At 39.5% G+C, this 14,382-nt stretch overlaps 1 protein-coding gene across 1 annotated transcript in view; it reads right to left on the reverse strand.

Moving 5' to 3' along the window:
* PRMT8 (protein arginine methyltransferase 8) overlaps positions 1-6,605 on the reverse strand; it is a 173,465-nt gene extending 166,860 nt beyond the window's left edge. The window contains exon 1 of the mRNA XM_052000778.1: positions 6,269-6,605. Coding sequence (XP_051856738.1) covers positions 6,269-6,343 — 75 coding nt within the window. The 5' untranslated portion in view covers positions 6,344-6,605. The remainder of the gene's footprint in view (positions 1-6,268) is intronic.
* Between the last annotated feature and the right edge of the window lie 7,777 nt (positions 6,606-14,382).

Here is a 14,382-nt window from a genome sequence, read left to right on the forward strand (position 1 = left end):
ATACTTTGCCAAGGTCACAATCTTAATAGCTGGCATTCAAACTCTGGACTTGTGACACCAAATCCAGTGCAGTTTCCATAACAATCATGGTTTAGATATTGCCAGCTTGAAGGCAAATACATGGATGTGACCTATGAAGGTCCCATTCACAGAGGGATTATATTCCTTCTACCAAAAATGACAATATTTTCTCTAATATAAAAGTATCTAACACACTTGCACTTTACACTAAGACATTATGTTTGTTTCCAACTACCTTGATGGTTATATATTGTTGGATTGCCCAGTTGTTTTTGTTTCCTTTTTTGGACTTTTCTTCTGCTAACATAATAGGCCCTAAGGTGTAAGATGTAAAGAATTTTCATCTCACATGCTATTGTGGAAAGAAAAATTCATATCACCACCTGGATGAAATTGGAATTCTGTGCTTAACAAATCTTACTTAATTTACAATTCTCTGGAAAATTGCATTTGCAATAAAAATACCAGTAACCCCTTAACCCTAGGCAATCCATTAAAATAAGTGTGCTCAATGCTTGTGGTGAGAGACATGGCCCTTAATTCTGGTCTTTGCATGGGCAGTTCATTGCAATAGCAGAAATAGAAAATGTAAAATAACGATATTTCACTATTATATGGTGCTTCACAAAGTCCTTTATTCACAGCAACTCTTGAATGTTGGGAGAATAAGTATTATTAATTTATTTGACAGATTAAGACATTGGAATTTGGAAAGGACCAGCTCATAGAAAAGTAGTCAGAGATAAAAAGGAAAACTTAAGAAGTCATCTAGTTTAACCCCACTGTGTAAAAATCAGAAAACTGAGACTTAGAACATTTACGTGATTTGTCCAAGTTGGACAAAAGATAAGTGGAGTGAGAATTTGATATCAGATTCTTTCACTCCAAATCCATACTGATAAGTATATCATCAGTAAAATGGAGGTAATCGTACTTGTACTTTCTGGCTCTGAGTTTTGAAAGGTATCACTTTGTAAATCTTAAAGTAGTACATGAATATAAGCTTTGTTGTTAAGCTATTTCAGTTGTGTACAATTTTTCCTAACAACATTTGGGGTTTTCTTAACAAATTGGACTGGTTTGCTATGCCCTTCCTCAGTCCATTTTACAAATGAGAAAACTGGAATTGTTCAAGAACACACAGCAAATGTTTGGAATGGAACTCAAGTTTTCCTGAATTCAGTCCTGGCTCTCTATCTCCTTCAACAACTAGCTGTCCCTAACTATGAGCTATTATTATTAATGATGGTAAAGCTGATGCTCAAGCACAAAGCAGTGGGAAGATGATGTCCTGGCTCAGGATACTCTTACTAAGAGAACAACTTTTAAAACCTGAGGGTAAGCCCTATATAGTTCAACTTAAAGAAGATGACCAAAGTATGCACTCTATTTTAAACATCTTTTCTGTTAGCTCATAAAACTATGTTTTTATCCTACACATTATATTTTGATTCAATAGGAAAAGGTCTGAACTATAAGTCAGATGACCTAGGTTTGAGTCTCAGCTAAGCCATTAATTAACTATGTGATCTGGACAAGTCATTTCTTTGACATTTCTAAAAATTAAGAATTTGGAAGGACATTTTCTAAAACCTCATACTACTACTCAGGCCAATCCCTTGTTAAGTATTAGAATAAGCTTGATCTCTCATTTTTTACATGTTACTCTGTTTTTTACTTGCAATGTTTTTATGTGTATGACTTACTGCCTGCTAGACTATCAGCTCCACAAAACACCTAGTTGATCTCACACTTTTTTTTTTAATTCTCTGGGGGCCCAGCACAGAATTGTTGATAACAACAATTGTTATCCATTTCTCTTACTTTTTCTGTTTCACTTGGTACTAAGCTCTTTCTTCAAATTAGATTTTTCTTTTTAGACATAATTCCCGGAGCCAGCATAAAAATATTCAAAATGCTTCTAAATCTGGTCTCCAAAGCAATTCTTTTGCTAAACCAGTTTTAAACTTCCTGGAGGAGTTAGAGATTGGTTCTCTTTCTCTAGGATAGAAAGTAAAGCAGCCATCAACAGCAAGAATGCATCAATCATTCACTGGGACTCAGTGAAGCAAAGTACTGCTTAGAAGTGGCCATTAGCCTTCATAGTTCAGAACTGTGGATTGTGATTAATCCATTTATTTATGATTCAAAAGAGGGCCCCTCAGTAGGAGTCAGTAATTGCCAGGTCTTGAATAGAAGTATGAATAACCAAAGAGTATTCATTCATTCATTGTATTACATTGCTGAAGCCCTTCTATTCTGAGAATTCTGGGCAGATTTGCTCATATTCAAAAGTTCCACTCAATTCTGCAAATAATGATTAAGTGTTTATCCTCTCCAGAACTCTGTGCTAGGATGAGGAGAGGAGACACACAAAGGTTATGTAAAATTAGATTCCTTTGATGGTTATGGTCTCTTCAGCTTGAGTCTTTTATAAGGAGAGAAGATAGTATGGTTTAGTGAAGAAAGTCAGAAAGAGGCCTAAAGTCCCAATTCCTGTTCTATCTGAGTGATTTTAGCCCTTAAAAATTCTAGGCTTTCCTTATCTAGACCCTCTTTTAAGACCTCTATTAATTCTAAATTTGGGGGGGGGAATGTTAGGTGAAAACTATAATTTACATAAAGCCTTGAGGAGCTGAGACCTGAAAAGAGTAATAATAACTTGCATTTACATTTGAAGGAACTTGAAGAGAAGAAAGCAGACTTGTGATCTCTACTGTGGAGAATACTTCTGTTGTAGAAAATTCCTCTGCCATGAATATCAGCAATTTCTTTGTAATTTAGAACCCCAGAAAGTTGTGCTGGAGCATTTAAAAAATCAATTAATATGCCTATCTAACCAGTCGTTGTCAGAGACTGAACTTTAATCCAGATCAACCAGACTCCCAAATCAGTACTTCTATCCACTATATTGAACCGCTTTACATTTACATAGTAATGTGGGGGGGGGGGGTTGTATAAATAACTTTCTTTACAACAATCTTGCAAAGTAGGTAAATGTATTATTATCTCCATTTTACAAATGTAGAAAAGAAGGCTCAAATAAGTGTTAAGTGGCTTGCCCAAGGTCACACAAAATATCAGAGCTATAATTAGGACTCAGATACAGGTCAACCAATATTACATGGAAAATACATATAAGACCTAATTTTCAGTCTAGTGGCCAATGATCAGGCAAAGATTCTAAGATGAAGTTCTTGTATTTTAATTCTTCAGTTTCTCCCTCTCTTCCTACTAGAGCTATATTTGGCTCTATCACTTACTAAATACTATTAATTCCCTTGATCCTTGAAATAACTCTGATAGGTGGGTAGTAAAAACATTATTCTTCCAATTTTACAAATGGAGAAACTAAAGCTAGGAGACTGGGACTCGGAGAGAATAAGTTGCCCAAAGTCACATAGAACTAAGAATCCAAATCCAGGTCTCCAAACTCCAAGTTCAGTGTTTTACTACTTTAGAGTGGCCTTTCACCACCCCCTCCCCGTTAATTCACTTTCTTTCTTTCCCTCCCACTCCTTCCAACTCTTCCTCTCTCTTCAGATTCTCCCCTACAGCTCCTCCTCCCGATCTATTTCCATTCACTCTAGTCATCCTATGAAAAACACATTCACAGACCCCACCCACTCCGCAGGAACTCACAACAAATTGCACTGGGGAAATTCCTGCTTCTGACCCAACTCATTAGAAAAACAACTAGTTAGCTCTTGGATGGTGACCAAATGACCATCACGAGGTACTTAGATTCCTTCCACACTTATAATAAGGCAGATAGTTTATTACTCAATAGAAAGTGGCAAGAACGGAATCCTCTGATTCAGAAACCCTGAAGCTTGCTCCAGCCTTGGCTGCCAGTCACTCCATCAACCCTTGGCATTGGGGTACATCAGCGATCTGCTGGCTCTACGCAGTAGATGCTGTTTTCATCTAAGCCTGAAGTAAAGCCTGCCTGTGCGACTGACGAGAAAGACCCGCAAGGTGGGGGGAGGGGAGGGGCGGGAAGAGTAAAGAGAGGGGGAGAGCGAGGGAGGGGGGAGAGGAGAGGGAGAGGAGAAGAGGGCAGGAAGAGGGAGTAAAAATAGCCAGGCTTAGCTCGCAACCCTAGCTAAGGTGGGCTGTTGATTTTGTGGTAGTTATCCAAAGCAGACTGCGGAAATCGGAGCCACTGTCGCCTTTTCCCAGCCAGACATTGCGCATCCAGGATGGGGAGGTGGAGAGAGTTTACATAGGAGCGGAAACTTTATTTTAAAAACAAAACGAGAAGAGGCGGGAAGAAGGATGGTGGCAGTAGCTTATGAGAGTCTCTTTCTCAGGCATCCTGACGCTTCCCACTCCCCCCCCCCCCCGCCCTTCTAGTTGCGCACAGCACCCCCCCCCCCTTCCGCCTTCTTTCTCCTCCCAGCAGCCTGTTGGAGGCTGGGTCCCGCTACGTGCCTGGCTGGCCCACACTTTACAGAGGTGCAGCCCGGAGCTCTGTGCTATTTTTAGAAACCACTGCTACAAATGTCAAGAAGACTAGGGTGGGCAAGCAGAGAGACTGAGCTTTAAAGGGCTAGTAACGGAGCCGACGGACCTTTGCTTTCTTGTGCATGAAACAGATGGTATACGTGAAGGATCCATCTAGCAGGTGGAGCATTTTGTAAATTCTATATCTGAGGATTCAGGGATTGAGGAGACCGAAAAAGAATTGATATCCTAAAGTCTACCTTATAAGAAGACCTTATTATTGACGAATCTCACAGCTGCATTCATGCACCTCCCCCCACCTCCCACATTTCAGCCCCCGGAGCGTGTGTATTTCAAGACACAATTCCCAGATAAATGCTGCTTCTGGTATCTTTCAGGAAACAGGGTTTTGCGTCCCTTGCAGCCTCTTCGAAGAAATCGAGATGGGTTGCTCTACGTGGGGTTGCTGCAAGTGTTAAGGAACAAGAGATGTAGGGATAAGAGGGAGAGATAAATAGTTTTCTCGTTCTCTTCCTCGTTCCCACCCTCTAGTGCTTTTGGGTATCCGTAGGTGAAATGTGCGGCGGTCCAACTGAATTACAGCTATTAATAGAGTCTGGAGTTTTCTCATTTCTTTTTCCTGCCGGCAAGTAAGGGGGCAGTCTCCACACTCATACCCCAAACCCTCACCGACTTTCATATACCGCGCTTTTCCAGGAAGCTAACCCCATTCATGACCACAGGTGCCCTAATGTCCCTTAACCCATTACAGTTGTAAAGACGTGAAGGTCAGAGACGCTCGGCACTCTAGCTAGGAGTTGCTTGTAGGGAGAAACCGCAGGCCGAGGGTTGGTTCATAAGAGGAGACTAGCGTTTTGGGTCGACTTGAAGGTAAAATTGAAGCGAGTAGAAAAGGATGAAAGTGGGGGCGAGGTGGGGCCTTAGTCAGGACCAAAGATAGAGCTGCAGAGAGGCAGGGGACATCATTCCCAGGCGTTTATGGAGTCAATAGCTGCAGTCACAAACTCCCTATCTCCCAACCCCACCTCCCCCCCCCCCCCCCAAGTTCCTGGGAACTGCAGGAGAGCTGTCCCTGGTACTGAAGAAGGCTCTGGATATAACCCATGCTCACTCGCACTTCTAGGAGCACTTAGACCAAATCAGAATTACAGATCTGTGTTACTATAGCCCGGGCTCTGAAAGTGAAGGATCTATCCGTGGTCCTGAAGTAGTACCCAGAGTACTCAAGGCTCAGTTCCGGCCGCAGTCGCTTGTGAGAAACCAAGAACCCAGAAAGGGTAAATCAAAAGATAGCTCAACCTCTACAAGCAGGAAAAAATGACTATTTGATTTTTCATCCTGCCTTACCTCCCCCCAAAAAATTTATGCAGATCCCAGAGTAAGAAAAGAGAAAGATCTGCAGCCAGAAAGCTGCAAAGCCAGAAACAAGACGATGGAGAGCTTGCAGGCTAATGGTATAAGAGGGTGATGGGGTGATATCTGCTTCTTTGCATTTTCAAGGGGGAGGAGGACTGGTACATGCACTGTCTCGCTTTCTCTTATCCCTCCTCCTACCCCCAACCAGAAAGAGAAAGAGAGAGAGAGAGAGAGAGAGAGAGAGAGAGAGAGAGAGAGAGAGAGAGAGAGAGAGAGAAACAGCAGAAGCAAGCAGGATGGAGCTAGGGAAAGTTTGGCACTTGAAACGGAGCAGCGGTAGTGGTAGCAGCAGCAGCAGCAGCGTAGTGGTTCCAGATTTGAGCGGCCGGGGTCGCCAAGGACCTTGGCTCTCTCGCCTCCTTACCTCGGTGTTCTCGGCAGCGTTCTCCGCCATTTTCCTCCTTAGGAGCAGGCAGCGGGAAGAGTGTTTCATGCCCATAAGAGCCAGCAAGGGGTTGGAGATATATAGATAGTAGAGAAAGGGAGAGCTGTTGTGGCTTTAAAAATAAGGGCCCCTAAAAACCCCACCCCAAAACAAAACCCAAACCTAAACACCGTATCTGGAGCACACACGGGATAAAAAGCAATCACGGTTGAGTCTTTTCAGCAGTCTCCACTTTCTTTTATTTTCCTCCCTTCTCATTTGCTTCTGATTCCTTCACACACTTTCAAGTTCTTCTCTTGCATCCCCACCCCCCCACCCCCACCCAGCCCCACTCCACACACGCTGCGGGTTTGCTTAGGGAGGTAGCCTCAAATGCACAGCTGCTTCTCAACCCGCTTCTGGGGAAGTACAGCAGCCCAAAGGCAACCAGCAACTCCTCTTAACTTCTGCAGCTCGGCTGAGCTAAGCAACACCCCTTTCTCCTTGCGTCTTCTCGGGGGCTGAGCTGGGTGAGTGGGGGTGGGGTGGGAGGTGGAAGTGGTGAAGGCAGGCCACGGGGGCACGGAGAGACAGCTGGGCAGGGGCTGATCGCCCCCTAATCTTTTACCCTCGTTCCCTCCTCCCCCGGTTTCCTTGTTTCTCTCTGCCTAAAGAAACACGCCTAGGCTCTCCGGAAAACTTGCGCTGGAGGCGAGAACATAGCTCAGGAGACTCGGACGCTTCCCTGCTACAGTAAAACGCGCTGGAGCGATCAGCAATCTCGGGCACTGGACTCGTTTCTGGCTTTCTGAGTTGATCAAATATCTTCCTTTAGATGGAAAACGATATGGGGTGGGGGAGGCGAGAGAGGGAGAATCTACCCCGCCCCCAAAGCCCACCTCTCCCCCCCTCCTCTCCCTCTGTCTCTCTTCTATTTCTTCTCTGTCTCTTCCCCCAACTCCAACAAACCTTCAATTACAACTAGAGGAATGGAAAAGAAGAGAAATTGGTTACCAGTTTCTTTTTGCCCCTTGCCTGTCCAAGGCTGATGGGGTCTTCAACACTAGGGTAAAAGCGGTTGGTTGGGGGTGGGGAAACAGTTGCAGAAGGAAGTTTAAATATAAATTCCTGTGCCTTTCATCTCCACTCCCCCCCACTCATACACAAATGCACACCACGTCTCCCGAAGACTTCTTAGATTCCCCCCAAAAAAACACACACACAGGGTTCCTCTTTCCTGTTCTCCTCACTGCTGCCCTCCCACCTTGGGAATCTTTCTTTTATTTCCCCTGGGAGAAAGGGAGGTTATCACACACCAGTTAGGATTCTCTTGCTCATTTTGAAAGGAGTATGGGCAGAAGAGGGTGTGCATCATTATACAATGCTTCCCAGTCTTCACTTTTAAAATATCTCTTTCCATATTACAAGCCATCTGTTGGAAGGGGGTTGGCACGGATGTAAGAAGGAATATTGAGAGAAGGGGAGACCCAGTACTGTTCTATACCAGTACTCTCTCCCTTTCCACTGTAACAGGCTTCCCTGGTCTCTGCTTTCAAAGATAGACAGTTTTCAGGCCCCAATCAATGGTAAGAAATTAGAAAGGGCTCCCTAGCTTTTCTCTCCATCATTCCTTGGGATAGTTCTTCACCCATCTTGTTTTTATTCTGATTTACAAATCATTTTTAGCAACAGTGTACTGAATTTTCTACTTCTACATTTTACCCAATTCCATGGTGATGAGACAGGTGTTTTGCCCAATGGAAAAAAGAAATAGTTGAGGACCTGTTTTATCTGGGTATAGGTGGAAGTTGAGAACAGGAAGGGATTGAGGTAATTAGGAAATAGACGTTTTGGGGAATAACAGCTTGAAAGAAAAGAGTTGAAAGGCTAGTGTGGTCATGGATCGTAATAGGATTAAAGTTAAAAGCATAGTATATGGAGGTAGAGTCAAATTAAATGTTAAAAAAAAAACCACCTTCTGATCCCTGTTGCCTTAGATGTTGGGGGAGGAGTAATAAAAGTTATTTGCTCCATTATTTCACACTCCCCATCATCATCCTTTACATAACCATATCAAAACAAAAGATGTGGGTTTTTTAAATATTTTGTTGTCCCCAAGATATTGAAAGAATCAAATACATATTTTCAGTTAATTCAATGGTTCCTCTGGAAAGAACTTATAAAAAGACATAAGAAGAATCACGCAGGACAAGAAGACATCAAGAAATTATGCCTTTCATTGTATAAAGGGAGTTCCCCTGACAAGTGAAATAAAAAAATATTCGAAGTGTCAAAGTGTTATATCTCACCAACATATAAAGGGGCTTAAATTAATCCTACAAGGAGGAGAGAGGGTTACCAATTCAACAATATCAATTCTAAGAGCCTCCTCTCTAAAATTCAAAGAAGCCAGATGAGGATCTTCCAGCAAAGATTAAGGGTCCTCACACAACACCAAATGTCATCTTGTTCAATCACCTGCATATGAGGAAACTAGAGTCTAGAGGGATGATATGATTTATCTTAAAATCACAGTACTAATTAATGATAGCAACCAGACTCAGACATAGGCCTCCTGATGCTCATTCCATCTAGTGCTCTTTCCATTACATGCTGCCTCAGATCATGCATCCTCTAACAGATAGGGAGGGGGAGCTGAAACAGACTTCCACCAAAATAGGCTGTTGCCTGTGCACAATTATGTTGCTATGAGAACCTCAGTGGGTGTGTTTCCTTGATTCTCTGCTGAAATCTTGTGCTTTTCTTGGCTTTTCCCCAAGCACAAACTCAGCTTCTCTTAGAGTGGAGAGAGAAGTGCATTCACATGGCATTCCTATTCAGAACCATCCAATTCATAAGCTTCCTAGGTTGGGAAAGGAGGAGGTTGAGGCTGCCCAAAGTAGTAGCATGCTGGGGGGAGGGAGAGGGTGATGTCACAGACCCTTACTAAATCAGTGCCAAGGTGGTTCTTTTATGTGACACTGAGACTCTTGCATGATTGAGCAGTGCTAGTAAGCCTTTAGTCTATCCTAGACAAAAGGAAATTATTCACTTTCTACTTGTTGGAATTATAGCCAAATGATGAGACCCACTCCATTCCCACTCCCATAGATTCTTCCCCAATGAACTTCAAGAGCATTCCCCACACAGTCTAAATTTCATTTGAATCTCATAGGTAGAAAAGACCTTAGACAAAGTCATCTACTATAACCTTTACACCCAATTCAGAAATATTTTCTATAGAATTCTCAATATGGTAGTCTATCATTGGGCTACAATACAGTCACTTTTGCTTTAGTATCCCTCCCATTAATAAATTATTACATGGGCACCTTATCAGATGAGCTAGAATCATAGGAACTCTGAATTTCATGAACTTCAGAAATAAACATTAAAATTTGATAGCTGTGATAAGCTGGATAGTATCCTGACAATAGATAACAACTAATATATAAATAGTCAAAGAATATGAACTGACATTTTTCAAAGCTATCACAGTCATAAGGAAACAGTGCTGGAAAAAGAGAATAAAACAAGAGAAATAAGATTAAAACCACTGTGAGGTTCCACTTTGCATCCATCAGATGGGCAAAGATGACCACAAAAAGTAAAATGACAATTGTTGGAAGCATTATGGGAAGATGAGTACATTGGTGTATTGTTAATAGATCTGTAAACTGGTCCAGCCATTCTGAAAACAATTTAGGCCTGAGCCCTAAAAAGTCATTAAATGGTACATACTTTTTGATTCAGAGATCCCACTCTTAGGCCTATATCACAGCTACTGAAGAAAGAAGAAAAGGTTCCTATGGACAAAAGTATTTCTATCAACCCTTTTTAATATATCTGATCATATAACTGAATCATATTGACACCAACTGAAAAACTGATCATATAACTGATCAAATAACTAAAAACAAAGAATGTTTATCAATTGGGGAATGACTGAACAAGCTACAATATATGAATAGAATGGACAAACTAATAAATGGTAAGTGGTAGATTCTGAGAAATCTGGAAAAAGTTATATGAACTAATTCAAAATGAAGTGAGCAAATAGAAAACAATTTATACGTCAATATTCTAAACAAAGGCAATTTTGAAAGCCTTAAGAATTCTCATCAATGCAATAAGCAATTACAATTCCAGAGGAACTGGTGGTGAAGCACTTTTCAACATAAAGTAGAATACAGCATGAGGCATACAAATTTGGACATGGAAAATGTGTGCATTTATGATACTTAACTATGCTTATTTGTTACGAGTATTCTGGTTTTCTTTTTTTCATGGTGGCAGGGAGGTTTGAGAAGTTAAGCTAGCAAGAGTGCTGCCCACAAAAAGAAGGAAGAGGGTCACTGAAGTAGTTTTAAAATGAACAGATGGAAAATCAGAAGGCAACCCATGAGAGCAGAATAGTTTTTAAAAACAATATTGGATTTGTTGCACTTTTTAAAAATGCAAGCTCTATATAATAGAGATTTGTTGCTTCACAAATAATCTTTTTTTCTGTTTTGATAGTATTTCTTGAGAATTTTTCAAATGATTTTTTAAATGAAGTGTCATTTGTGCACCAACCAATATTAGTCTTTCTTCATCTAGGATTTATAACTGCAAAAAATAGTTTCTGGTAAGTATGCCTCAAATGAGTAGATCTCCTCTCCATGTGAAATAGGAAACTTCCTCCAATTCTTTTCTTTCCCCCAAATAACCAAGGATGGATATGTTTCCCACCATTCCTGACTAGGTTTCTGATCAGAAATTTAGCAAAATATTGTGATGTTTTGGCAGATATAAGCACTTGCCTCTCGATGTTTTTGGTCATCGTTCTATTCCTGGCTTATGTTGTCTATAGTTTTTATATGCCATTAGCAAACCTTAGCAATTTCTGGAGCTCTGTTGTCTCATATTAATCCAAAGTTCTATTCCTTGACATTTTCAGAATTTAAGACCCCTTATAATTTCCCCTTCATGGTTCTGCTTCTATTTCATTTACCAGCTCCACAGTCCACTTGTACAAGGACCCTAATGTAGGTACACAGTCCTTCAGGGAACAAAGTACTGCCTACTACCTTCCCTTTCCATCAACTGCTTTCAAGTCTAGATTTCACAAGAAATGGCCTTTTGTTGGCCACACAAAATTGTTCCATCACAATTAGATTTTTAAATTTTTTTATAAAAAGAAACCAATGTGGAAAAATTCTTTATTTGAAATATAATTCAGTTTGGAATAATGCAATATGGTAAGACTAGGAACTGTGGGAGCTAGGACTGTCTTGCAATAAATATCTATCTTTAGGGAACTCAAACCCTGTTGATGATGTTATGAGTTTTAGATTAAAGTATGAAATAGATAACCCTAAAGTACCTTCCTATTCTAAAATCCTGTGATTTCAATTCAGTAAATTTCTAATTTTAAAAGAAAGTGTGCTTCCTGCAATGTCTATGTGGCCTTCTAACCTTTTCCTTTATGATTTAGGATCTGATTAATCCCAAGGGTTCAAAAGTTGATGGCAAAATGGTTAACTATCTTTCAGTAAAGATTTTTTTTAAATACTAGATACTTATCCAAACTTAGCACATAATAAATACTTAATAAATATTTGTTGCATTTTATCATTATCTATTGCTGTCATTGCAATGTACCAAATGGATTAACTGATTGACTATCATAGATCCTTTATTTTTTTAAAGCTATGAAATTTTAATGACAAAATTTGACCATAAAGACAAGATGAGAAGACACCTACAAATGCTTCTTTGCAGAGAGTACAGTAAACCATGTAGGTGTAGAATGTCATATATAATATCAGACTTCTTAAATGTGTCATTTTGATCTTGTTTTGTTATAAGAGATAATTCTCTGGGCTGGACTGATATCAGGACAAAGTGGGAGATGCAGGTATTTTTTTTTTTTTAATTAAAGCACGTTCTTGGGTTTTATCTCTCCTTTTACACGCTTTTTTAAAAAATCAAATAAAATTGACCCTTTGGAAAGTAATCATTAAATTTCTTTCCAATAATTTAAAAGGAACATGATTTATGACTAAAATTTTCAGAGCTTTTTAAATTAAATATACTTAAAAGTTAGGAGTGGGAGCACTGCATAATAGCCCAAGACTTAACCTCAAAAGCCAGTGAATTGGATTCAAGTCTCACCTTAGGACTATCACAGATTCTTATACTTCTTTGACAATATTCATTTTTTCCCAGAATTTATACTTTAATTTTCCTTTCAGGGTACTAGGCAAGGACAATGTAAAAAGTTGTTATTTAATGATAATTGTTTCTTTTTTGAATATCACATGCCTTGCTCTGAACATGCAGAAGAAATATTTTTAGTTCTTTTTAACTCCAAAAACTTCTCTCTCAGAACTCCCCAGAAAGCATTTCTTCATATGAGTGTGTCTTCAACCTATAGGAACCTAAATAGTAAAAACTTGACATTCACTTAATAACTCATATACCCCCAAATTGATCAAATATGTAGGGACTGGAGGAAGGAGCATAAGAGGAAAGATATATAACATATCTTATATCTCTTCATAAAGGATTATAATTTTCCATAAGAAATATAGCAAATCATTAGGGTATAATGCATAGATGGATCAAGGAACTCTGGACTCTAGATTCAGATCTGCTATTGACCAGTTGTGTGATCTTAGACAAACTCCTTCCCTTCTTTGAGACACATTTCCTCATTGTTAAAATGAAGGAACTGGAATAGATGATCTCTACAGTTCCTTCCATCTCTAATATTCAATGATTACATGCAACATTTGCTTCTACTTATACCCACCTTAAGATAATATTCTATAGAGATGGCTAAAACAAAATTTCCCTCTGAGGGCTGAAAATAAAACTTAAGAAGGACTCCTAGACAAAATCTATATAGAGGGGAGCTCCTATCTCCCAGTGGAAAGAATGCTTTGAAAGAAAGTTGAATTTCCCTGAAGAGAGAAATTTATAAAGGACACCTATATGCAACCTTAATTATGGTGTTCACTCCATCACTAGCCTATGATTAAGAGTCTTTCAGAGGTCAAAATGAATTCAATTTAAAAACAAAGATAAATCTTGTTTGACTCCTATAGTCCCAAGGACAATAACTAAGCAGCTCTTATAAACAATAGTCACTTGATTTGTCTAAATCCTGTAACCAGGATAAACTGTATAAGGGTAAGTAGATGAGTTTCTAGACAATCCTGTTAGTTAGAAATATATCTTGGATTTATATAGTCAACTTGCAATTATCCACAGCAATGAATAATTGATACAAAAAGTACTCATACTCAATTTTTTTCTGTTTGGTTCACATTAAATATGTTTCTCTACCCAAAAGTTTGCTTACTTTTTAAACTTTTGGTTTCAGCTCTTATGAAAATGAGTTTGTTGATCTGATGACATAATTACAACTTCGCCTGTATTTTCCCACCTTTGCAAAAATCATTCTCCACCACTGGAATGAGACTATCCTAGTGTCTCCTTCAGCCTATTAAAATAATATCCATAATTCAAAACCCATGATTGAAGCCTATTCTGATCACTGCAGTTGGAAGTGTGTTTTCTGTCTTTCTGTTTCTGTCTATATTTTTCTGTGTGTTTCGCTCTCTTTGTCTCTCTCTCTCCCTCTTTCTTTGTCTCTATGCCTTTCTCAGCACCCTAATAGCTTATTTATGCCTTTCATGCACTTACTACATTGTACCTCATACTTTATGCTATATGTAGTTTTTTGTCCATCTCTAAATTCCTTGCTCATTGTAGAACAAGGATTGGTTTTTATTCAGTATCCTATTCTTCCAATATTGTAGTCATTCAATAAATGTTTATTAAATGAATGGGCAGGAGGCCTAGAAGTGAGTTGTGTGGTAAAGAAAAGAAAGCCTGAGATTCAACATTTTCTATGAATAATTCACCACCATATTTCATCCAGAATTGATTATATCATAGTTTACAATTATTTCCATTGTGACTAGGAAGGGGCTGCCCATTATATAGGAAGCAAAGCACCTATGGAGAGATTTAGAAATTTTTCTTCAAAACACATAGAAAAGTAGAAAGGATAACATTTCCTTGGACCTTTTCAATTCTGCATCTGATCTGCATAAAAAAAGATT

This window comes from Antechinus flavipes, chromosome 5 (assembly GCF_016432865.1).
Source record: "Antechinus flavipes isolate AdamAnt ecotype Samford, QLD, Australia chromosome 5, AdamAnt_v2, whole genome shotgun sequence".
Classification (NCBI taxonomy): domain Eukaryota; kingdom Metazoa; phylum Chordata; class Mammalia; order Dasyuromorphia; family Dasyuridae; genus Antechinus; species Antechinus flavipes.